Here is a 26,715-nt window from a genome sequence, read left to right on the forward strand (position 1 = left end):
TCTCTAAGACTTGTATGCACGCGGTTCAGCAAACTGGCACAATCGATTTCCCACGCTACACTGTACATGCAGCAGATTCAGATGTGCATGTACACACAAACACAAATGCACCTAACACGCATAGGCAGAGCAGCAGTGAAAGGTGTAGGCGGTGTGACGCAAGCGGTATGAGTCACTCTGACACAAAGCCTGAGCTCCAACACACACCATTGTCATAGTATTACCTCTCCAACAGGTTGTATGGCTTGCTGCAATGACCAGAGGTGAGGACACAGATACAACCTTGAAATCACCAACTCAACACCGTCTTCAGTACAAACTGCCTCTGAATACAGGGGCCCAGCAATGAAGATTAATGACTTTTTTCTCCCCTTTTTCTTTTAAACTCTGAGATATGATGGTGATGATGTAAAAGGCTGTAACTATAGCAACACAAACCTGTCATCCAAGAGAAGCACCCCCACCATATGCCCATGTTGCATTTTCAGTGTTTCAGTGTTTCCAAAACCACAGAAATAGGACAGCAGAGCAAAGTCCAGAAAGAGGATAAACAATCTACCTGTTTTTAAAATTATTTGTATTATTTAAGTATAATGTCATCAACATTATGATGTCATTCCCCATGAATCCACCACCACAACCTGCTACCACCTGTGTAGGGTCACAAATTGAAAATGTGCGTGACTGTTAAAGATTAATTATAAAGATTTGTGTCACAACAAGTCCAGTCAGATACAGTTTATTCATGTAACTCGGTGTCACATAGAAATGTTTCAAAGGTCGTTACATGTCCACATGAGCAACGCTTTCGGGCCAGGCCCAATTTGATCGGGAAGAGGAGAAACTCTTGCTGCTCTACCAACCTCCTCCACAAGAGGGAGTAAAATCTGCTCTCTGCCTCTATCTCGGAGAGCCGCCAAGTGCATACCAAACTGTTGCCCAATCCCGTTTGTCACCACAGTGGAAAAAAAAAAAAAAAAAAAAAGGACAAACTTGATAGTACATTGCAGCACTTTCCAAGCATATGGAGGGCTTATTTGAATACAGACAAAGACAGCAGCCTTGCCTGATAATTCATGGTGAATTACCCACTCCTTCACGTTGCTCCACAGAGGAAACACAAAGCTGTAAAGTTATACAATTGTGAGCGTCGCCAAGATGCAGTTATGGGGTTTTCTATTTGTGCAATTAGTATGGAATAAGGCATTAACACTGGGTAATGTTAGAGAATAATTGCCCCCTCAAACTGCTTGCAGACTTTGTTAGCAAATACTACAGGAGCTTTGGATTACTCTCTCTCTCTCTCTCTCTCTCACACACACACACACACACTCACTCACAACCCAGATGGGAGACAGATGTTTAATAGACAAGGTCAAAGAGTCCATACTGTAATTGTCTGCTCCACCATTTCTCAGTATTCTCGGCATTGTTCAGATCACCACATCCACATAAATCCAGGAAATTTCCTCTAGAATGGAAACCATGTCCTATTCTCACAGACATATGCGCACGCACGCACGCACGCACGCACGCACGCACGCACGCACGCACGCACGCACACACGCACACACGCACACACACACACACACACACACAAACACACTGCAGTTCTGCTCTTGTGGCACATTCAACAGATTTAGACTCTCCTCCCCTCATATAAGGCAACCGTTGCTGTGGTAGTAGCCATCCAAGATCTCGCTCCACTTTATTTTTCTCTCACTCTGACTCACTGTTTCTCCTCCTTTCTGGATGTTTCTGTGTACGCACAGAAAATGCTGATGATGACTGACTAATACAAGTAGCAGCAAATAGATGATGAAACATAAGGAGAGGAGGAGAAGTTTGTAATCTCATTATCCCTGCCTAAACTAATCCACCGGGAACGACACCTCCCAAGTCATACATACCCCTGCCACATGTTGTATGATACACGCAGATATATGACCATATATGCATGGTAATCAGGTGAGCCGTAACAATAAACCAAAAAGATGTCGGATATGCAGGATACAATGCTGCTGGGATCAGAGGGAATCAAGAAAACGATCCTGCACGGAGGAACCGGAGAAATCCCAAAATTCATCACAGGAGCGAAGGTACTCTAGGCCTCCACTACGTTATCGACACTTTAGATAAATCCAGAGAGTCACTGATGGGTATCCACCTAAATATGTCTTTACTTGCACTTAGGCTTTCAAACAACTTAGCTGTCATCCAGTACAGACTAGGCTGTGTGGGCTCCCAGCTATTTCACTGCACTGAACCATATTTCAGACAAATAGTAGCTACAGTACAGTATGTATGTTTTGGACAAATGAAACAGGATGAATTAAAATGTGACTCACAAAGCTTGTTACTATATTTTAAATCTAATTAGAGATATGAATGTAACTCAGCATATGCGCTTAATTATCATACTGTGCACAGCATCATATGACCATGTACAGACAAAGCAGAACAGTTGGACCACAGTAAAACTGTTGCAAGGCATCAAAAAAAGAATAGATAATGTCCAAACGACGGCTCTGTTTTTACCAAACTGTGATCAGACCAGCTGTTTGCACATTAAGCTAAAGAGCTGTGCTGTAAGGACGCTTCTTCATAGGCACTAGATTCATAGTAAAGGAGAAGTAAGAGAAACTGTTATTGGCCTGTATGACCACAATATGTAAAGGTTTGAAAGGGACTGTTGATAAATACGGACGGCCTCATTATTTGTGATATATGGATTTCATTTTCCTGACTTGTTGCCAATTTTAAGCCAACGCAGTTCAACAGGATGAGTGAGGGGGGGCAGGTTTATGTTGTTATGATTCCCACTTGCAGCCAGTAGAGGTAGATAGAGCACATATATCACTCACTGCCCCTTTAGTGTTATTTTAATCCAATACACTTTTAATAACCAGCTGCACCAGGTTTGACAAAATTAGTCTAACATAAAAAAAGCTGTTACACAATATGTGTTTCTTATATGTTAAACGAGTGTGTGGCATTGTTATATTCCTATTTATATCTATAGCTGTGCTATCAACCTGTGTGGCTTATTGACCCTGTTTTACAGTTTCTGTATTTCTTTCTGCACCTCAAGTTATTTCCCTAATAGTGTTTACAACTGATGATCCACAAGTCATTAAGGGAACGACATCATCCTAGGTTCATAAAATCATTCTTGACTTGTGCTGGTACTTTACATGAGGGCACTGACAAATTGAAACATGGATGAAGATCATGAAAGCCACAGTTGACAACAGTGTACACTCAGTTCTGCTGAATGGTTTCACTTTCTTTGAATGTTATACAACCATGCAACCTTGGCATGTCTGTCCTTCCGCATGTCTGTCTGCCCTGTTGAATAACTGAGCTGTGTGAAGCTTGTGACATAACATTTTTTTTGAGACTGATGCTCAGTTGTGTTTAGTGGGTCCCCGTTTTAACAAAACATGTTATCTTTGCCTGTCAGTGAGTTTTGATTTGTGACAACTCGTGCCATTTCATCTGATGCCATTTCTGATCACCTGCACTTCAAGTCCCAACTACTTGGTCTTTCTTTTAGTTATGTCACATAAGCTGCTGTGTTACCTGGAAGAGCCAATGTCTATTTTTAAACCTGACATAAGACTTTCATTATGAGTAACTTTCCCTACTTTTGTCAACATTGTACACAAGCTTCATGTAGTTCCTTCTTCTTTTCTCCAGGTGACGTTCCACTTCCGCACCCAGCTGTGTGATGATGAACGCACAGTGATAGATGACAGTAAAGTGGTGGGGACACCCATGGAGATTGTTATCGGCAACATGTTTAAACTGGACATCTGGGAGACCCTGTTGTCCTCCATGAGGATCGGTGAGGTGGCTGAGTTCTGGTGTGACACCACTGTGAGTCCTACAGAAAAATAATTTTTTTATGTTTCCTTTTTTTTTTTTTTATTGTTTTTGAAGCACAGTGGTTTATAGAGTGTTAGTACAAGTGTGACTGTGCACTTTGGACAGAGTGCCATCATACTGCAGATGTTGTAGACTCTGCTTTCAATAACAATGCACAAATCAGCACGATAAGACAAGTATCATCTGCTCCAATTATAAATGTAAAGCCTAAACATAAAGCATAAGCATGTACTGCACCATCCTTGATAACACCCATGGTCATGAAATATAAAATCAACACTGCCAGATAACAGAAACACATCACTAACAGGCTGCACAGGGCGAACAGATAACAGAATGGGAGCTCACAACTTTTATTAAAATTATTAAAAACACTGCCTCACTTTCTTTGGGAGTAATGTGTTGACTTTATGGATGTTGTTTCTGTGTGACCTTCCTGCTCATACAGATATCTGGCACATAAACATATATGCCCCTGTACAGGTGTTATGAAGCAAACATACCTCCTCTGGATATGTGTTGATGTATGTCTTTCTTATGTAATCTATAATTTGTTGTGTCCTGTGGTGTGTGTGTGTGGCGCACTGTCAGAGACAGATGCATTGAGGCATACTGTCATTAATCTGCAGCGGCCTCACTTTCCCCTAATCGGCTCTGATTCCTGCTGAATCAGCACAACCGACTCCCCTCCACTCTGATTAGATGTGATTGGGCTTAGAGCGTTTATTCACTCCTCTGAACAACATGGCTGCTCCGCACCCTCCACTGGATATGTTCTGCAGCAGCATTCCCATCCAGTGGAGGGCAACCTCAACCTGTTGAACTGAGGAAACAGACTACTAATGTGAAACAACTCAAAACTGCATTTAAATTACAATCCATCTTAGATCAGTTTCATCTAAAATCAACCACATTTCATGTGAATGGTATGTGTAAGTAAAGGAATATGGTCATTACGCCACATCAACAAAATTAAGTCTGTGCATAAGAATATTTTTTCTCGTTTTCCAACGCTCGTAGTGGATAGTGCAATTGTTGTATTTTTTGTTACTGATCACCAGATAAACATATTTGGAATGCGTGATAATCACTAAGATTATTTTTTAGGTTTATAAATTGAGCATTAGAGAGGGGACAGGTAATAATAAGTATTAATTTCCTCCTGCTCCTTTTCGGACATGTGGTATTTGTTGGTTTGTTTACTTAGAATTAATTACTTATGTTAAATTCTATTGTTTATTGTTGTTTGCTTTCTTTGTTTTTATTCTTTTCCATACATATTTTGAAATAAAATCTAGAAAAAGTAATGCTGTCTTAAAGACCTCCTCCCATGAAAATCCAGTTTTTAACCTTATCACCATGTCCATATGATGTTTTTATATAATAAAAGACATATCATTAGCGAAATAAGCAGTTGCGGCCAAAATAAATGGGAAACCTTGTCAGTACAGAGAGCATGAGTTTGCATTCGCACAACCACTAACACTGTGGTTGTGTCCAACATCACTCACTCAGTCAGTCACTACTCCCTGCTCACTATCCAGGGAGAGAAAACACTCTCACACAGAACTCTGGTCATTTTCTCTGTACCGTTGTACTGTCCTTCAGCACAAGCGCAATGCATGATGGTATGTATAGCTTCGGTTGTGCACTTTTCATGATGCATTGAGGGATACTATGAGTCCACATGAGTCCAACAAAATGGCGAACTCACTATATAGTGGACTAAAGAGGGAGTAGCGACAGATTTCGGGCCACTGCCAGTTGCGAGCAACTAAACAGCATAAACAAAATAAAAGATGCGAACCATTGCGATGTGTCTGCTACTCGCCGATTTTGGTGCACAACAAACTCCTCATCTGAGTCTGGCTGTGACTGAGGCTCAAACACTTCTCTCTGACGGTTCCTCCAACACTAACAATCCTGATACACACTGCCCTTTCAGCAGTGACTGAAACCTTGTCAATACAGATAGCGAGAGTTTGCGTTAGCACAGCCACTAACACGTGTCAGCCACTGCGATTAATGAGCAAACCAACAACATAACCAATTAACTGCGCTCACCGTGCTGATACGTCTTCTAGGCGCCGATTTGAGTGCACAATAAACTCCTGAGTCTGGGTCTGACTGAGGCTCAAACATGTGGCTGAGTATCTCAGGTGTTTCCTCTGTTAATCTAAATCATCATCATCTTCATCATCATCATCATCATCATACTGTCTCACCTGTTCAGTTAGCGCGAGCAGTGGTGGTGGGCGGGGCATAAGGCCTGATCCAGATTTCTCAATGAAGAAGTAAGGGTAGATGTACTTATAGCCCCAGTTTTTGATTATTTTGTTGAGGGAAAACCATGTTAAACAAAATATTAATCACAGCAAAGAATTTTTACATAGTTTAAAACAGGAGAAGAACTTAAATAAAAATTCCTGAGCTGCTTCATAGACTGTGAAAAATGCAAAAACTCATAAGGTGAGCAAAACTCCAAACATCACCATCACCATGATCATCCATTACTGCACATTAAGAAGCTCCAATGACAAACTTCAGTCACCTCAAGCCTTGAGTCTAGACCAAAGACCATTTATTATTATTCATGTCATTATTATTTCATGATTCTGTTTTTAGGTTTGACTTTTGTTTACCTCCTTCTTCCTCAGCACACTGGCGTTTACCCACTTGTGTCCAAGAGTATGCGACGCATCGCAGAAGGTAAAGACCCAGTCGACTGGCACGTCCACACTTGTGGTATGGCCAACATGTTTGCCTACCACAGCCTTGGCTACGACGACCTGGATGAGCTGATGAAAGAGCCAAAACCTCTCTACTTTGTCCTCGAGCTGCTCAAGGTGAGAGAGAGCAGAGACCGCACAGAGGTTCACAGTGAGGAAGAGATGTGTGTCGCAGAGAAGCTGCGCTGGCAAAGAGAACGTAAAAAATGATCAAATCTGAGGAACATTTGCTTGTGGGGGTGGTGATTACTGTAATACATCAGGACCATTTAGTGCCAGTGACCATATTATTTTAAAGTGCCGTAACTTGTCCTTTATAGGTGCAGCAGCCCAGTGAGTACAACAGGGAGTCGTGGGCTCTGAATGATGAAGAGAGGCTGAAGGCTGTCCCTGTGCTGCATGGCCAGGGGAACAAGCTCTACAAACAAGGACGCTACCAGGAAGCCACGCAAAAGTACAAGGAGGCTGTCATCTGCATCAAAAATGTTCAGACTAAGGTGATTAAATGAAATAAGTTGCTCAAAACAGATGATTGTTTGCTTCTTTAAGACAATATGGGCAGCAGTCAACAAACATGGGATTTCCAGTATGTACTGACATGGATCTGAACCGCTTACCCCCTTCAGGAGAAAGCATGGGATGTCCCCTGGATGAAGCTGGAGAAGATGGCCAACACCTTAACCCTCAACTACTGCCAGTGTCTACTACGCATGGAAGAGTACTACGAGGTCATCGAGCACACCAGCGACATCATCAACCAGCACCCAGGTTTGGCACTGACACAGACTGATGATTGGGTGTGACCCTTCGATGATGGAGTTACGGTGACATTTTTAAAGCAGAAAAAGGTTGTGTTTCGTGTTAAGTACATTATTATATTCCAGCTACCGTAGCTGATTTATGAGTGTGAGAGACTGTCGTGCAGTGTAAGCATTACAGCCTCACAGTTTATTCAGCCTTTAACAAGTTGGTTATGTTTTTCACAATGTGTGTGTGTGTGTGTGTGTGTGTGTGTGTGTGTGTGTGTGTGTGTGTGTATGTACATTTTTATGGTAGCTGTAAATATACAGTATGCCCAATGTATATATAAAAGTCTTCCCCCTGTAAAAGGTCTGGTGCCTCTATTTCAACAATAACATGCACAGCCCATGTTACTATGTGCTCATATTGTAGATGCACATACAATTAATGTAACAGAAGTTGTCAAAATTATTCATTTACATACCTCACTTCAGTTAAGAACAGTCATCCTGCTCGTACTCTGCAGATGTCCCTCACATGAAAGGCTGCTGTCCAACATGTATGTGCTTGTATTTGGCCTGCAGGTGTAGTGAAGGCCTTTTACCTGCGAGGGAAGGCCCACATGGAGGTGTGGAACGAGGCGGAGGCTCGGCAGGACTTCAGCAGGGTGCTGGACCTGGACCCTGGCATGAAAAAGGCTGTCAAGAAGGATCTGGCTGTGCTTAACATGCGCATGGAAGAGAAAAACCAGGAGGACAGGGACAAGTACAAGGGCATGTTTTAACCAGGAGAGACTGCGGCTAATGCTGGAGACGTTGTTAAATCACTACTCTCCATGATTAATTTTACCATTAACCACCACTAAAATGACAAAACAATCCTGCTTTAATAAATCAGAAAGTTATATAAACCCCACCCTTACAGCCTATCTTTCCTTTTTCCTTCAAACCATGATTGAGACAATTTATATAAATTAAATTAAGGACATTTCACTCTTATAATCTTATACAATGTGAACCTCAAAAGCTCATTACTTAACACAATATATGTTATTTGTCTAATCCAGGGGAAGTGGTGTTGTAGTATCCCTCTTATCTAACTCTCAAGGGGAAAAGCTAATTATTCCTTTAATGCTACTGTTATGATTTGTAATATTGTTTTGGAATATTTCACGTTAATGTGTATGAAAAACTCATCCAACCATTCATCTGTCCATCCCTGAATGATTGCCAGTAACAAATTGTTGGAACGACTTTGTATAAATGTGCCCTCTGTCAAAGACCTGAAGTATTGGCTCTGTTGTTTCTTAAGTGTTATTTATAGGTAGCATTCATATAAAAGTCCCTTCTCTAGGTCTTGTAAGCACATTGCCCTTCCACAAGGTGGAGCTCTGACAACAATTATACCTCTGTTTCAACCTGAACCCTGTTGAAGAAAATATCCTGAGCCTATAAGCAGCCTTCACATCTTCAAGAGGAGTCTGGGGGCTTGTAAAGATAAATGATCCGGCTATCTACTATCTACTGCCTCTTTCCCATCATTCCTCATGTGCAAGTGCTTACTGCATAGTGTTTATTACAATGGGGGTGAGGTAAAGTGAGGAAAGTGAGAGATGGAAGGGAACAGAGTGAGTGTAATGCAAAGAGGGAGTTATGACTAATACATCTCCTCTCAGGGGTTTCCTGAAAGCCAGATCCAAACAATGACAAATACATGCACTGAAATGCACCCGCACATTTGAATGCACTTGGATGGAATAATAGATCAACAGTAGCTACACCACATTCGCGTCAGTTTCATTAAGTTTCTATTCACCCATCACTACCAAAGGTCACAGTGCAGTGTAGCAGTCACTCTGGGAAATGAGGCTGACGCTAATGCACCAGTCTAACGATGAGGAAAATCAATAGGAGAAGATCTAAGAAAAAAAAAATCGTGATAAAACATTAAAGCCAGCGACCAGCCCATTACAACTACCTATTCTAATGCAGCTCTTAGTGTTTCCTGAGCTGAGGCAAGTAAATAAAAGAAACCCCGTGGACTTTCAATACAGCGCTTATCAGAGATCATGTGCAATTTATCTCAGAGGAATTATAGGCATTGTTATATTTTCTGATTCAGAGAAACATTTGATAAATCTGCACACCTGAATCCCCTCAGTGCGATTTAGAAAATTGACTTAGAAAGAGTTGATTTATGACGTCTTGTTGTGCCGCTGGAAACCTCGTGCCGGACTAAAACAGACGGCTACAGTAAATTCTGCATAGCAGCACAATCCGCCGCTGGCTTTCCTGCATAAACCACTGGTGCTGATGTTGAGAAGAGGAGAAGAAAGGGGGGAGGAGGAGAGGGAAAGGGGGGAGGGAGGGCGCTCATCGCCAGACTGCCCTGCTCCGACACGAGATGCGTCAAGATAGCGTCAGGGGGGCCAGTGTCGTGCCGGAAGTATGAAGAACGTGGATTCAAAAGAAAAACATAGCAATGTCAAATTTTGGTAGGAAGGAAATGAATGAAGTTGTATGATCTCTACACTGTGCTTTTACTGTTACTGTTTTTAAACTAATGTTTTAATGATTCACTCTTCTATATACTGTATTCATTTGGCAAATGCTTGCATTCACATAGTTTACACTGGGAGTTATTTGGGGTTCAGTGTATTTATTTATTTATGCCACTTACTACAAAACTAGGGTACTATAATAGCATATGAATAATAATATAATAATACAAATTTAAACACACACACACACACACACACACACATATATATATATATATATAAACCTTGTAATCCAGGACACTGAGTCCACTGATTTCCTATTAAAGGTTATTTCAGAGACCCTACAGCAAAGTCCCTGAGAACAACTGTGACTACATTATTATTATTATTGCTATTTAATTTAATTCAGGTTAATTATTGTCACTTACTGTATATTCAAAAGCCCCTTGTTGGCAAATGAAGCTTTTATTTTGTGCTTCATCACCGGAAGTGTTTTGTTTACATCTGGGCGCTTGACGATGGTCCCAAGTTGAGTAGAGTGGCTGTGCTGCTGCAGCGTGGAGACAGTGGGGGAGAGGAGGAGAAAGTGGCTCATTGTGGAGTCTGCTGAGAGAGAGACGTCTCACCTTCATTCTCCTTTCTTTGGAAAAGGAAAGCAAAACGTTCCGGCTACTTTTCCATGAACAGACAGACTTAAAGGAAAGTGGTGGGACTGGATCAAGACGGGCAGCAGGAGCTCCTCTGACTGCTTTGGATGTATCAGAGAGGAGGGGGAGGTTTTCTGAGCTGATACGCGTTGGAAATGAGTCAAACGGCGAATGTGAAGGAGGCTGAAGGAAAGTGATTGAAAAGGAAGAATGATAATGTAGAGGAATCTGCTTACATTTCCTCTCAGATTTTATTCATTTCTTTCAGGGGGGTTGAGCCATTACATCCGAGCTTTCGGAGCACATCACCTTTCAGATAATCTCATTTTCATCCATCCGCCACACCTCGGCTGGTGATCACACTCCTGGTTGTTCAGTCCAATTTGATTCCCAGCTCGACAGCTTAGTTGTACAAACTTGCATTCAGTTGTGGCCTATTATGGAATTCCGGCTGCTGACTTGTAATACATTTTAAAGCAGTTTTACAAAAATTCCCTTTCTGATACAATCTGTTATAAGTGAGAGTTGAACATGGCCATCAACACGGACACCGACTTCCAGAAGTCTAACTTGGGTGAGGGTGGAGGAGGCGCTCAGCATGCGGACTCCCAGGAGACGGAGAAACTGCTGGCGGTGACCACCGAGCCTGGAGGGAATGGGATGAAGATGTCCACCTCCTTCACGGTCAACATGGGCAGCGACAAGGCCCTGGAGGCCGACCAGAACGGCCACAGCGTGGCTGTGAGATCGGGCTCCGTCGGGCAGCTGGCCGCCGCCGCCCCCCTCTCCCCGTCCAAGGCCAGTCTGAGCCGCTCCTCCACCGGCAACGCTGCCGTGCAGGAGACCCCGATGCCCAAGGATTATCTCATCCTCGTCATCATGTCCTGCTTCTGCCCCGTGTGGCCCGTCAGCATCGTCGCTCTGGTGTACTCCATCATGGTGAGTATCACTTTACTGGATCACCAAAAACTACCAAATAACTAGCAAAAACTGTAAGAGGTAAGGATGGAAAAGTAAATGTAGGTGGTGAATGTGATGGATAGACCACATGCTTGTTGATCGACGAAAACCATCATCTCAGCGTTGACACTGAGAAATAAGTAGCTGTCAGTCTATGGAGAAACCAGGAGAAAACTGTTCTTTGTATTTATTTAAGTCTGTAAATTCAAACTTCATAAACCTATCCTAATAAAGAGGGATATTCATATAATATCTTTGATGAGCATTATTATTATTATAAGTGTCACAATTTGAAAATATGTTTGACAATAACATAATCTGGTCCAGAAATGTTTGTAACTGGCAAGACAAATAAGGCAAGACAGCACCCAAAACTAGGCTACATTATTTCCCCAGTAATCTCGTATGGTTTTATCTGCTTGTCTACATGTCATTTTTGATATTTGAAGGAAGTGAGGGTGATATTTAGTCTGATGGATGGTTGTCAAACTGCGTGGGAGAGGAATATTCATCCTGAATCTAAGCTGTCCATCACAAGTTAACAGAGTGCAGGAGGACAATTCAAGGGTATTTGATTTACAATAATATAAAAAGGACACAAAGGGAGCAAATGCTTATATTTGAGAAGCTGGGATCAGCAAATATTTGGTTTTGGTATTGGATCAATTACGATGAATGATTCACTGATTATCAAAATAGTTGCTGAATCATTTGCTTTATCTGTCTCAACAGTTGGACCCTCTGAAAATTGCGTCTTTCCTTTTTATTGTCCGTGCCGTGTAAATGGTGTCTGTCTGCACCAGTCCAGTGTAAACACCTCATTTCTTCCTCTGGGGGCTGCATTTATTGAAACATTTAGAGGGAAACAGTTATGAAAGCTGTTCCCAGCCCTCACATGCAGTTGCGTGCGCAAATCTCAAAAGAAACGTTGTTTCAGTTCATTTCAGGACAATGTCTTTTCTGAATACAAATATCCTAAGATTCATCCAGATGTTGCTCATTTCATTGAAAGACAATTGATGTCTTCACCTCTGTAACTGTAGTAAGTGCGGTGCAGTTGGCTCTATGATTTCTGATAAACTCATGAATATCAGGGTTTGCTGGCACACGCATATACATACACACACACACACACACACACACACACACACACACACACACACGCCTCAGTGCATCATCAGCTTTCTCAGTGCCGCGGCTTTAAAGGATCTCAGGTCTGTTGCTGCCACTCAGCTGCCGGTTGTTCCGGCGTGGAGGCGCTGACAGGTGATTAATCCTTTCACTCTCTCACATCAGGCAGCCGCAGATGCTCAGTACGCTGCTACTGTACTCTCCATTTACTGAATGTCTTCCAGGGACATATTCCTCAGTGGGTTTACAACATTACTTTCAAATCAACTATGGATCATGAAGACTCTCCACATGAGCCCAAAAACATCCATGTTGAGTCCAAACGGAAAACTGACACTTTGTTGTTGTCACCCTCTGCAGTGGTGAGAGGTCTGCAGTAAAAATGGGGGACTTGTTATTGAAGGCAGTTAGAGCTTGTATCTTAAAAATTTAGAGAACGTCCCAGATATCCGAGCGATAAATACAGACATGATGTGAAGGTCACGTGTGAACGAGCAGAGAAATTCTTTTTTTTTGTTTTCAACATTTATTGAAAATGGCACAAAAAAAAAAACTACAGTTACTGTGCAGCTTTGATAAAGGAGGCTATACCTCATTTATGGTGACCCTCATTTCACTTTGGCACACACATACTGTTAATTATAACTTACAACTTATGTCATCTGCCAGTGATATTGCAGCAAAGCTGAAGACACTAACAAAATTTGACATTCTGGCCTGTACGCTCAGTTTAACAGCTCCACATTCCCTCCTCAAATTACACCGGTGCAAGTTGATGAAACAAAACCTCCTGCAAGAAGAAGCTCCTACAAAAGCTGTAGAAGACAGAGTGTGGCATGACTGATCCGCGTCAGCTTACCAGCACTGTACTTCACTATGTCAGTATGTCCATAGTCCCACTCCCACTCCTCCATCTTGATTGACTCCGTCAGGGTTTGATAGGATAAGATCATCAAATGCAAATGGTTCACGTGTTCTGGAAAAATCTCATGGATTGTTGCACAGACATACATTCAGATACCGTTACAGATCACGACTCTGTCGAAGACTGGCAGGTCAGAAATCCTGAACTTTTGAATTTGTTATTACATTAATCCAAAGCCAAAGAAAACTCACAATCAAAACTGGCAAATAAGTTGTAACCTGCAAAATATTATTTGGACCTCCACTTCCCTGACCATTCTCTCCTCCTTTGTTTTTAACACAGATAACTGCAAACACAGTAAAGTCTGTGAGCTACAGATTCAGGTGAAAAATCACCTGGATCATCAACTTCTCTAACAACCCCAACAAAGCCAAACACAGAGTCTCGTTATGTGCGACCTCTGCCTGAGCTACCACTATGTACAGCCAGGAAACAACAGCAGAGAAGGCAATCGGCTGTGCCTGAGTGGTACAGATAAATAAGGCTTTTGACAGACCTCTGCAGTAATGTCTGGCAGTATTCTAGCAGGAGTCTGTTAGTGCCATCAGTAGTAACTCCGTTGTGTCAGGATTTTAACTCCTGTTGGCTGATAGCAGCTTAGTTGCTACTGACACAGCCATTTGTGTTTTTCAGCACACTTTACTTCTGACACTGTACAGCAGCCAAAAGTCAGATCTACAGAGAAACAAGGCAAAGGCAATGCAGTAAAGCCATTAGTTCTGTAATATCACTCCTACACACCAAAGGGAATATCAGGCAGTGTCCACGAGACAGCCTGTACTTCACCCAGCCATCATGATGAGCCCACTGACATTCACAAGTCAGCCACTCGCTAATGGCTCAGAGACCGCAAACGTTTGTGTGTGTGTGTGTGTGTGTGTGTGTGTGTGTGTGTGTGTGTGTGTGTGTGTGTGTGTGTGTGTGTGTGTGTGTGAGTGAGTGTGAGTGAGTGAAAGAGAGAGAGAGACTTTGACAGAGGGCAGAAGAAAGAAGAGTGAAGGAGGGAGAAACTGGAGCTGGCCACTAACTCGATAGAAGGCGAGAGAAGTCAATTTAGTTTCTCTGCAGAGGGCAGATTGCAGCAGTTAGCCAGCTCTGTGGCAGCGATCAACATCCTCTTTCTTTCCTTGGGGGTATGGAAAGGGAATACGTGGCTCGCAAAGAAGATCAAAACATCATTCGCTACAGGGGCAGATGAGTGTGAGAGACAGCAAATGGCCATAAAGTAGTTCCTATCACTGGATTAGAAAAGAATTGAATCAGATACCAGGGTGATGTCAGATAAGTGCAAGTGAGTCAGAGCAGGAAAACAGAGGTTTACACTTGCTGTGAACAAATGAATCAAAAGTAATGTGGTTGCTACCACACGATACAGCCCTGGAGTGCAAGATCACTACTAAGTGCTAATACTCTCCTCGCCCATGTGAAATGGATACTTCTGGAAAGTTGAATAGAAAAAAAAGAAACTGCTCAACTGCTGCTGAGATGGTATTAATGTGAGGAGGTTAGAGGAAACAGCCCAGACTCCAGGAAACTGTAAGCGGAGGAAAAAAGACGAGGAACTTGCTTTTTTTTTTAACATAAACTGTCGTTTGAAATGAAATGCTAAATGGTTTTAATGTTTTTGGCTGATGGGTGTAGTGCCTGTTTAGTTTTGAATCAGTGTTTTGGTTTTTCGGCTTTCAACTCCACTCTCATCATCCCTGTTTTCAGCAAGAAGCTAATCTGAAAAAAAAAAAGCTCTCACTGTGCACTACCTGCCCAGCACCAGACAGCTGACAGACTAAGTTAGCATCTAGCGAACACAGTGCAGAGTTTAGCAGCTCAAGAGCCGGAGCCGGATAGTTCCCTGATAAGTTGGAGAATACATAAAAGAGACATGAATGTTCGAATTCATCAGGTTTACACACAGGACTTCAAAGTAACACTAATAATGTTAACATGTTCAGCATTACAACCTGATGAGGTGATAGCATGTGAGTCTTTGTGTCAGCTTGTTCTGCTGCCTTGGAGTGGTCCAAAAAGTCAATTAATATGAGATTTGTTGTAGTTGCTCACATCTGACTTAGAACCAACCTGAACAATTTGATACTACCATGTGATCTTCTTATGGTGGCGGTGACATAATCTTCACACTATTTATGTCCACAATAAAAAAAAAATCACCCTTTTCTGAATTGCAGCATACACAGAATTTAAACCAAATTTATGAGGCATTACAGCAGGAAAGTCAGCAAACAAAGAATGGAATTGTAACAGTGATTACTAATGTACAGGCATCAAACACAAGACATCACGACAGTTTTAATTTTATCCTGCAAAAGACCAAAATTAACTGTAATTCAAGTCAAATCTGTTAAGGCTTCATTTAGCCTTGTAAAAGAGTCAGCATCTTTCTGTACTGGCACACGGCACACTGCTAACAACAGGACCACCAAGTAGCTACATCCATCATCATACACCACCACTTCCATCAGCAGGACCACCTAAAAGCTAACTTCCAGCTGGCTGCCACCGCAGATCACGGACAGATGCTCTGTTGGGGAAGGCTTGTGGCTGGCAAACACAGAAGATGTGCAGTCAATTATGGGGATTGGAGAGGCAGGGGTAATAGGTTTTTACTGCCCTCACCAGCTTATCCCCGTAATGGGAAGGCCCAAACTGCAGGAGCATTATTGCACGCTCGGCAGATTTGCCTGTGAAATATGGACTTGCAATGCTGCGCTGGATGGATGACTGTGTATGTGTGTGAATGTGTGTGTGTGTGTGTGTAGGTAAATGACTTCTTATTAGCAATCTAATATTGCAGACATAGTGGGAGAGCACTTCATATGGCTGTTTCCAATTATATGAAGCCTATCACAGTCCTAAAGCCAGAAAACCAGAAACTGCTCATATTAAAATAGAAAACAGAATTATTTATTATTTGCAAGTGCAAGTGCAAGTAATGATATTATCATTCAATGGTGGATGAAATTGGATATATGGAAAGCTAACACTGTCATTTTGTGGATACAAGTGATGACTTTAGAGCACCTACGAGGAAGGGTACCTTCAGCCATATAGGGGCTTTTATGATATGTAGCACTAGGAGCTTGCAGAAATCTTAAAATCCTATAAAAGGAGCTTTAATTTAACATTGAAAGATTAATTGTATTGTGACAAAATATGTATTTATTACTACATGTTCAGTGCAGTTTTCTTTTAATTAGCATTGTTATTACAGTAATTTATAACATACATTTCTAATCACTTTTCTGCACTCCTTCCTTGTTAAGGAAGCATTAGGATTATTCCTGTGAACGTGCAGTATAGAGGGAAAATATTATTTTTTTTAATTACTTAATGAAAATCTAAAATATTTACCATTAACTGACAATGACACACTCCAGTGACAAACATCAAAATGTTAGCATTGTCACTGTGAGCATGTTAGCTTTTAGCTTAAAGCACCATGGTGCCTAAATACAGAGTCAAATGGAAGCTAGCATGGCTGTAGACTGACTCAGATTTTTATTTTCATTGTTTGCTTCATCACATTTACATCACACCGTAGTAGCAAGGAACTGTATGCATTTAATGTTGTAAATGGACTGTTGTTGTATTCTAAATCCTCTGATGGATCTGAACAAACCTTTACCTGATTGGTAATTAGTGTTTCCTTTTCTTGTGTCCTATCAATACCTATTTATTTACAAATGTATTTGCCCCATTCTGGACAGGACAGCCTGCATGTTCTAGATATCCTGTAGAGAGATAATCTCATTTTGTTTTGGCAAACACAGTCCTAATATCAGCATTGTGTATTGTACTATTGTGCTATGAACCACATTGTGAAACTTGACCCTAGATGATCGAAATAATCTTATGTGATAGGAATTCACTTATTGGTGCCGTGCCACATGATATAAAAATGAAATGGAACATACCATTATGGCCTCATGTTTTTGTGGTGCTAACACTTTCGCACGTTAGCACAGCCTATTTGAACTGTGTTTCCAGTTCACAAACTAACCAAGATATAAATACTGTTGAAATTTATGAGCTGCACCAGCAGCTAGAATGCATTTTATAGCTCCAAGAATGAGAGCCGTGCCATCATGGGTCTGACAGATTTGATCATCTGAGCGCATTGAGTAGTTTGCAACTTTAATGGAGACTGAAGTGTAACAAGACTGAGTCTAAAAGCCCTGCTAGCGGCCCCTAGAGGCTCTGATGTTCCTTACACCCAAACAGACACTAAGTGGTTTAAACAAACATACTAAGAGACTGACCAACAGTCATGTGCTGGGTTAAGTTTGAATTATCCACAGTCCTGAATTTTGAAAAGCTTTTCTAAATTAAGATTTTCAAGTTAACAAGTAAACACATATCAAAATTACATATCAAATACATTTTAAAAGGGCCAAATAAAATGAAAAAGAGTGAAGAACAAAAAAAGGAATGTTTCACAGGAAATAATGGGTGTGATTGCAAATAAACCATTTTTATTTGATGAAAAAGGTCAATCTGACAGACATAGCTACACACTAGCTCCTGGATGTACACTGTCCCTCTCCACCAGGCTGCTGCTGGCTATCCATTATTAATGACAAGAGAGAAAGGGAGCACTTACTGACTTACTAGCCTCCACCTTGCTCTGCTGGACTCATGAACTAGGGAGAGTAGTGTGTGTGTGTGTGTGTGTGTGTGTGTGTGTGTGTGTGTGTGTGTGTGGGTGTGTGTGTGTGTGTGCGTGTGTGGTAGGACAATGAACACTGGACAAGACACTTTGAGGGTAGAATTTCCCATTCAGAAAACAAATATGATCAGGCTTACTCTCACTGTGAATCAATATAGACATTCATCAGCCAAGCAAAGGTCCCTCCCACTAACCACACACGCACACACTCACACACATGCACACTAAATCTCTTGGAGCCCGTGAGGCGAACATCAAACATTGGATATATTAATCAAGAATGCTGGCCCTTATTTCTTCTTCTTTTTTTTTCTTTTTTCATGATGGATGGAAAACATTATCTTTTTTTTCTTTTCTTTTTTTTAAACCTACCATTATTTTTTATTAAACGTTTTCTCTAAGCAGCCTAAATAGGCAGTTTTTTCTGTAGGGGCTTACATTGATTTTAGGTGCCAATGTTGCTTTTCTGTGTGATGCGAGTCCAGATCAATAAAGGCTCCAGTGGGACTGTGTTTGTACCATTGCTTCACATTGCAGTCCTGGAAGTAAGAAGCTGAAGCCTGTCCACATTGACATGTGCATTGGTTTAGCTTTTGTCGTTCAAGTCACATTGAAATTGTACCAGAGCCCTTGAAATTTTTAATCAGGTTTTTATTCTGACTTACCCCTCCAATTAAATTGTCAAATGAATTTCTTATCATTGTCTTTCAATGGTATTATTATGCTTCTGAAGTAACATGAATTAAAGCCTACTGAATGAATTACATTAACTGAATTTAATTAGCCAAACTTAGAAAAAGATCCAAGAGATACTACATGACAAACACTACATCTGACATTGAAGAGAATGTTCACTGTTTAACAAACAGTTAAAGCTGGAGTAGGTAATCCTGGAGATAGTAGCATGACTTAGCCGAACTATGAAAGTATCCAATCAAAAAAAATCACACCCCCTCCCCTCAGGCATCCCTCCAAAGCCACTCCTCCAAAATACACAAACACGCACTGCTGGACTATTGCAGATTTTCTACTGGATTCAGATCCAGCGACTGGGGAGGCCACTTAAGTACACTGAACTCATTCTCATTTTCATTGTCTTTTGCTTCATTACACTGTGCATTATTGTGCTGGAAATAGCCATTAGAAGATGGTTAATTGTGGCCATAAAGGGAAGCACAGTGACAGTGCTCACATAGGCTGTGACATTCAAACCATGAATTGATTGGTATTAAGGGGCCAAACGTCTGCTAAGAAGACATTCCCTTCCAAATTACACCGCCACCAGCAGCCTGGACTGTTGACACAACGCAGGTTGGATTGACGAATTCATGCTGTTGATGCCAAATTCTGACTCTACCATCTGCTGCCTCAGCAGAAATCCAGACTCATTAAACCAGGCTATGTTTTTTCCAGTCTTCAATTGTCCAGTTTTGGTGAGGCTGAGTCCACTGCAGCCTCAGATTCGTGTTCTTGGATGGCGGGAGTGGAACCTGACATGATCTTCTGCTGTTGTAGCTCATCCACTTCAAGTTGTAAAGAGTTGTTATCTGAGGTACCGTAGCTTCTCTTTCATATCCAACCAGTATGGCCACTCTCCTCTGACCTCTCTCATCAACAAAGCAGCTGCTGCTCACTGGATGTGTTTTGTTCTTCGCACCATTCTGAGTAAAAACTCTAGAGACTCTGAAAATCCCAGGAGATCAGCAGTGTCAGAAATATTCAAACCAGCCTGTCTGGTGCCAACAATCATGCCACACTTTGATGTTAACATTGAGTAAAGCTCCTGACCTGTATCTGCAGGATTTTATGCATTGCACTGCTACAACAAACTGGTGTACAGGTGTTCCTAATAATGCTTGGTGAGTCTATTTTGGGTATACATCTTAAATGAATATTCAACGTATTAATATTCCCAGCGAAAAACAGACTACCTACCATATGTTTTACAATCTGTAAAAACTGTGGAACACAGGAAGTTTACACATAATTTTAAATGATACACTGTGTTCGCAAACGAGATTGCGTATTTACTGCTGTTTAAAAGTGGTTCCCCAGGCAGCAGCACCAGCTTCAGTGAACACCCTAGGGCTGCACTGTCCCCACCCACCTGAACCAAGTACACCAGAGACAGCCTGCAGACAGAGGCGCTCATGGGAGCAAGAGGATGAAGTAACTAGTAGCAGATCAGGGAGGATAAAGGGAGGGCTCTCTCTCTTTGTCTCTCTTTCTCTCTGCAGTGTAATCTTATCTCAAACTGAGGCAACCCCAGCTCTATACCCTTAGTATTGATTGACTGAGAGAGGCAAGAAGACACACAACATACTGACGTATTGATTAAATATACAGTGTTTTGGATTTTTTTTTTTTTTTTTTTTTTTTAAATCAGTTGTGATGTGATGCTGTTACTCAGAGTTTACCCTTCCATCTCGGCATTGTTTTTTTTTTTAACAATACAAAACTTACAGAGGAACAAAAAGAAATAAAGAAAAAAGAAAAACAAAGTAGTGTTTCACCTCATCTTCCCTGCATGTAACATCCTTTCTTATTATACCTCTCTCTCTGTTTCATCTTGGGTAATTTTGAGTCATTGAGGGTGAGTGTAAGAGGTAAATCATTAGAAAAAGATGACTTTCTACTGCTGAGCTGCTTTTGATGGGCCATATTCTGTCCTTAATATATTTAAATTAATTTCAGACTAGGTTTAGTAATATCACTCTATCTTTATGGGAAAACTGTCCTACAAAGATGTAGCGGTGTAATTCAATAAGTGGAGGGGGAGATCCATTTCCTGCCGTACTGCACAGACTGTAGCCTCTGGTTTAAAAAGACACATTCAGCACCACAGACAGCTCCTAAAGCTTTCATCCGCCTTAAAAACTAATAGATGTTTCCATGACAAGTGCAAAGCTATCGTCTTATTGCATCTGGATTTAGAGTATAAGCTTTTTTACATGTGATTTCTTCACCTTCTGTCTTTGCTGTAGCTCTCAGTTTAACTCAGAGTATTAGTGACACTTTTCTAATACTATTTTCCCCCTGAGTCTGACCTCTCGACAGTCTGAGTTTATCAGGGCATGGACCCAAAAAGTAGTTAAAACCAGCCCACAGGGAGGCTGACTTCAGTGCTTCACACAATCTAGTAAATGTGCATTTACCCACAAGTAGCTCTGGAGTGAAATCTAGTGAGTGGACAGCCTACAGTATAACCTTGAGCGCACAGTTTTATTCTGGCGCTGTTTTAAGCTTGTGCCATGGTGCATTATCTCATTAAAAAACTCAGCCAGTTACAGTTCTGTGATATTCAAATGTACATTATCAAGTGGCTTGATGAGCGCCATGCAAATAGGGATGTGCAATATGGCCAAAATATCATATCCAGATATAGTGTAGGTCATTTCATATTCAGATAACGGTACATATACCGTTTCTCAACTGTTTAGATTGGGGCCATGTCTTTGCAGATTTAAGTTGCAGCCGTTATCTAACTTTCTTTGTCATATGGTGTGCCATAGGCAAAAGCCTCTTGCAATGTCTGAGTCGGTGGTTTGTTTTGAGCACTCAATAGTTCTTTTACATCACCATCATATAACCAATGCAATGGAGTCACAAAACTAGTGTGAGACAGCAGGAAGTGACATTCATTGACCAGGCAATGTTTTTCCAACTCTCCAGTGTTCACTATTCTAAATAAAAAATAATATGATCATCCATTAATCATTAAGAATGTTGCCACCAGTCACCAAACATTCTCTGGTTCCAGCTACTCAAAGATAAGAAACATGGACACGTCACCTTTGGTTCTAGGTTCGTGTTAAAGACTTTGTTTTTACTATTTTCAGACATTTTATAGACTAAGTGATGAATCTATAAAATAAAATAGCTGAAAGATAAATTGATAATAAAAATAAAAAAATAGTTACCTTCAGCCTTACTTCTGTCAATGAGCAATGAGTTTGTCAGTGTGTCTTCAAACACTGGCCTGCCTTCAGCTGGATGTCCTCTGGGTTGACAGCTTGAACTTGATGAAACCAGGTAGCATTGCAATTGTAGACACACTATCATAGAGCAGCACCTGCATACATCACATGCATACTTTGCAATCATTGTGTGTGTGTGTGTGTGTGTGTGTGTGTGTGTGTGTGTGTGTGTGTGTGTGTGTGTGTGTGCGTGTGTGTGTCAGTATATTTACCAGCAGGTTAGTTGGTTTTGTGCACTGAAAATGATATGCGCTCATGTTTTTTTAATGTCTCAATTGTTATGCTATTTCGTGAGTTCAGTGTGCCTGTATGTGACATGTGTCGGAGAGTTTTGCACATTAAAAACAAACTAAACTGAAGATCAAATTACAGACAAAACAAAGCTGATGAGACAATAGTGATATCAACTGTTTGCTGTTTGCTGTGGGGAATCTAACCCATGAAAGCAATGCACAAAGAACTGGGGATCCTCATCCATCATGCCTCACACATATACACGAATCATCCTGTCTCTATATCTGCATTCTAGAAAAAGCAATATACATACAACATTAAGTTGATATATCCCTTCACTCCACTGCACTCATGTACTCACGTACTCCATCCAATTGGCTCTGCAAGTCACATCCTTCCATCAATCCCAATCTGAAATAGACAATTTCACCGTTCACAGCTGGGTATAAATTATTGTTGGCATTTTACCTGACGAGACTCCACAGCACCCAGTACACAAGTCAACACTACTGCACTGCATTCGTGTCCTGTAACTTTTAAAATAACTCAGCTGTGGATTAATGAAAAACCACCTGATAAATATTTTAAGTTTCAATATGGTTACTGCTGATTCCGTTGAGATGGTCTGTCATGGAAATATGGATTCTGTTTCTCATTGAAGTGAAGCTCACTCTTAGTGCTCTCTGACTTATTTCTCCACCTGCAGCTAAATTTGATTTCCTTCGAATGTCAACGTTAACAACATTATGAATGAAGTCAGGAACATGAAGGTTAATATGTCCGCCCTAATGGTTTCCTTGTTGTGGTGAGAGGAATGAAAAGGGTACAACATTTGAGTTGAGTGATTGTGAATGCATTGGATTCCTTCAAATCCTTCATAAAAACTGCTGTTTGGTATACATTGTATCTCCTTGGGATTTTCTGTGATGCTAAACCCTCAAACATGGACCGTCAAACAAAGGGGTTAGCAGGAAATCACATTCTATATTTGATGATATGCAACATTCATCATATATGCCTTACTTATTAACATTATCATCAAAATGTTCCTCTTGGTAATACCGTGTGCTTTTGTCTCCAGTCCAGAAACAGCCTCCAGGCGGGGGATATGGATGGGGCCAGGAGGCTGGGTCGACTGGCACGTCTGCTCAGTATTGTCTCCATCGTTCTGGGAGTGGTCATCATCATAGTCTACGTCTCAGTCTCAGGTACACAAATAAAGACAAGCAGGACAAATCTTGAAGATACAATGATGCCGACTAAATGACGTTTAGGATCGTCTTAACGTGTCTTTGGCATTTGTTGCAGGCTAATTGACATCTAGCAGTATTCTTACAGTATAGCTTATGAATATGCATAGGGATATCACTTGATAATGATGTATGATATGTGTGTATGTGTACGCTCACAGACACACACGGGGCTTTAACAACAACTGTTCGACAACAAAGAATACCTACTGCATTACGATTACGGGGTGATATATGACACTACCGCACCAGCATTGAGATGTGTGTATTTCTATGTCCAAACTCAGCACATTTTCAAGCCGTGTTTGTGTGCGTGTGTGTGTGCAAATTGATTTAGCACTGCAGTGACTGTAGTGGGCTGACAGTGCAGCAAAGGCGGCTACCCTAGTGCTCAAAGCCCTCCACACTGGAGCTTCACCAGTCAAAACCTTATAAAGAATTTGATGGTGAATTTGTCATTGTGTCTGACCTGAATCTCTATGACGATGCCATCCCTTTCCTCTTCTCTGTTTTACAGTAAGCCACTGACATGGAGGACCTGAGAGGGGCAAAACAAAACTCTGAGAAACCGTGAAAGCCAAACCACGGATGCAACGAGAAATAAAAGCCCATTCCAAAAAAAAAGAAAAAAAAGAAAAAAAAGAAAAAAAACAAATACAATTCTGAACTTTATGCTATATTGTAATTACACATGACCACCCTCAGAAAGCAAAAAAAAAATAAAAAAATAGGCAACTCATGAGAGTAGGTACTGCAGCAAGTAAACAAGTGAAAAAAAATTATTCAGAGATGCATGCACTAGAATCCAGTAACATTTGCTTGTCAAAAATAACCAAATACCTGACATACAACTGTTCAGGTTAAAACAGAGGAAAAAGAAAAGCAGATGTGTACGCGGTCAGGAGAACTGATTAATGTTTCTTTTTGGAATAATGGACTTCTTTACATGAAGAAAATGATCTACACATGAGGAGAGAGTGACCAATAGACTTTTTCTATGTCTGGGATGGGGCTCCTTTGCAAAACAGATTCTGGGTTTAGACTTCAAACTTTGGACAGCTGCATATAATCCTCATATATTCCTTACTGAACCTCTTGCATTCAAAGCATATACAGCTACAAATATATCTGAAATATAGATATAGATGTACATTTTATAATAATGTTTGTATGCCATGTGGTGCTGGGTTTGTTAAGACTGTCACAATGGCGGCTTTGTCAGCACTTGGATTATCAGTGGATATTCAAGGGTTTGTGAAAAAGGGGGCAGGGAACACATTTTTTAATTTTTGTTATTTATTATAATTTTTTTGAACTAAAAAAAAATTGAGACCAACTGCATGCCTGAATGTAGATAACCAAAATTCTGCCTTCGTTTTGACTGTTATTAGTTGTCTCTTTTATTATGAAGGAGTCAGAGAGGCTAACAGGTTTGCACATGGAAGAGTGATTTGTGTACATTGTGTGAGTCCAGCTACTGTAGAATGTGTGAGAACTGTGATCTAACAGATTCCTTTTCTGTTTCTATCTCTTGAACCTTGCTTTGCTCTAGCAGAGACAGAAACCCACACAAAACCTCCCACCAGCTTTGAATTCCTACTTTTCCTTTCACATCATGACCTAAGTGGCTGCTGTCCTTCAGTTTTGTCTCTGTACCTTCATCTTGTACCTTTCAACTCCGTTTTACATTTCACCTTTTACTACCTTTCTACACCATCGCTCCCCATTTCCCCATTTCCATTCTTACATTGTTATACATTGACTGTTAAATACCATTGTTTCACCGAATGATTTTTCTGCTCCTTATTGGTATGGTATGAAATGTATTTATATGGGAAAATATATATGCAATATGTACGCATGCTATGCGCCGAACCGGCTGACACATATTTATTTTTTGTAAACGAGCAGGCCTATGAGTTTGACTGAGTAACAAAAAGCATTTAAAGAATCTTTATTTAAAATCCAAGCACGACAGATTGTCTGTATTCGTCACTTTATCAGAGAGAAGTCACTGTAAGTCCCTTGTGGATACACAGGACTGTTGTATTGACACATAACAGGCTTATGCTACAAGCACAGGTAACATCGCTGTAAGACCATGTAGCGTCATTTAAGGCCACAGCTTTTCTTTGGGCATTAATGCTTTTTTTTTTACTTGTGTAATCTAAATCAGGAACTATTTGGACAGAGTCCCTTTAAAGTGATAAAAAAAAAAATGTGATGCCGTGTGTTGAGTTCCAATTGTTCTTTGCTTAAGGGCTTCGTACAAGTGAAACAAGAGAAACACCAGCTTATTATGACTGATGAGAAATTAAATTTATCAGACTATGCAGCTAAAGTGATCTACCAAGTTTTAATCTGAACATCATCAACATAAGGCTGAACAACTGCAGTCTGTCAAGTATTAACACTCTATAGCACAATGTTTTTGTGCTAAATGGGTTAATGCTGACTCCATTCCAATTCAGAGTTGTACATAAAAATCATGTTCTTTATCCAAACATCTGAAAGCAGCAAAATCCAAAGATCCCTCATGTTCACTACCAAATTAAAGAAAAGATGTTACATTACATTGCTGCCAAATGGCAACCTCACGTCTATAGATGACACCAAGTATAGGCAACTGCACTAGTGTTATTCCCTAACATGCAAATTTCCCATCTCTGCAACTGGTGGTCAGGAGTCAACTGTCCAGCCTATAAGCACTGCTCTGTCAGTAAAACAGTTCAAACCTTCACTTCATTTCTATATATTACTGTTTTTCTTTGGCAGTATAATTGTACGTGTCAGTTTTCATCTCTGTGGTGTACATTTTGCATGTCTGGAATAAATGTTACCATGCATGGTCCAAGTGTTGCCTTTTGATGAAACAGTTTATGTGGAATTATGTGGAACAGGCAGAAATCAGTTTAGAGAACAAGAGCGTTAGCGGCTCTGTGACTCTACACTTGAAATAAATGCTAACATTTTAGCATGTTAACTATCGTAGTTTAAGTTATAGTTTGCCAATTAGTACTTTATACAAAGAACATCTAAGGATGGTGGGAAT

The 26,715-nt window shown here is 40.8% G+C and overlaps 2 protein-coding genes across 2 annotated transcripts; both read left to right on the forward strand.

The window, feature by feature from the left end:
• The first annotated feature begins 1,758 nt into the window (after positions 1-1,758).
• On the forward strand, positions 1,759-8,639 carry aipl1 (aryl hydrocarbon receptor interacting protein-like 1). Its single transcript, XM_056373988.1, has 6 exons — positions 1,759-2,099; positions 3,700-3,879; positions 6,546-6,734; positions 6,938-7,114; positions 7,244-7,385; positions 7,943-8,639. Exons 1-6 carry the CDS (start codon positions 1,995-1,997, stop codon positions 8,140-8,142), a joined length of 993 nt encoding a protein of 330 aa, XP_056229963.1. The 5' UTR covers positions 1,759-1,994; the 3' UTR covers positions 8,143-8,639.
• Positions 8,640-10,404: 1,765 nt separating this feature from the next.
• Positions 10,405-26,517, forward strand: trarg1a (trafficking regulator of GLUT4 (SLC2A4) 1a). The gene is made up of 3 exons (XM_056373990.1): positions 10,405-11,444; positions 23,495-23,621; positions 24,181-26,517. The coding sequence occupies exons 1-3, from the start codon at positions 11,037-11,039 to the stop codon at positions 24,189-24,191; spliced, it is 546 nt and encodes a 181-aa protein (XP_056229965.1). The 5' UTR covers positions 10,405-11,036; the 3' UTR covers positions 24,192-26,517.
• Positions 26,518-26,715: the final 198 nt, after the last annotated feature.

This window comes from Seriola aureovittata, chromosome 4 (assembly GCF_021018895.1).
Source record: "Seriola aureovittata isolate HTS-2021-v1 ecotype China chromosome 4, ASM2101889v1, whole genome shotgun sequence".
NCBI classification, from domain to species: Eukaryota; Metazoa; Chordata; class Actinopteri; order Carangiformes; family Carangidae; genus Seriola; species Seriola aureovittata.

Bases quoted from the DNA above. Each gene is read 5' to 3' on its own strand.
- aipl1 (XM_056373988.1), top strand. From the start codon at position 1,995: ATGTCGGATATGCAGGATACAATGCTGCTGGGATCAGAGGGAATCAAG. The intron at 7,115-7,243 runs GTGATTAAATGA...TACCCCCTTCAG, and splicing joins TCAAAAATGTTCAGACTAAG to GAGAAAGCATGGGATGTCCC. The intron at 7,386-7,942 runs GTTTGGCACTGA...TTTGGCCTGCAG, and splicing joins CATCATCAACCAGCACCCAG to GTGTAGTGAAGGCCTTTTAC.
- trarg1a (XM_056373990.1), top strand. From the start codon at position 11,037: ATGGCCATCAACACGGACACCGACTTCCAGAAGTCTAACTTGGGTGAG. The intron at 11,445-23,494 runs GTGAGTATCACT...TTTTGTCTCCAG, and splicing joins CTCTGGTGTACTCCATCATG to TCCAGAAACAGCCTCCAGGC.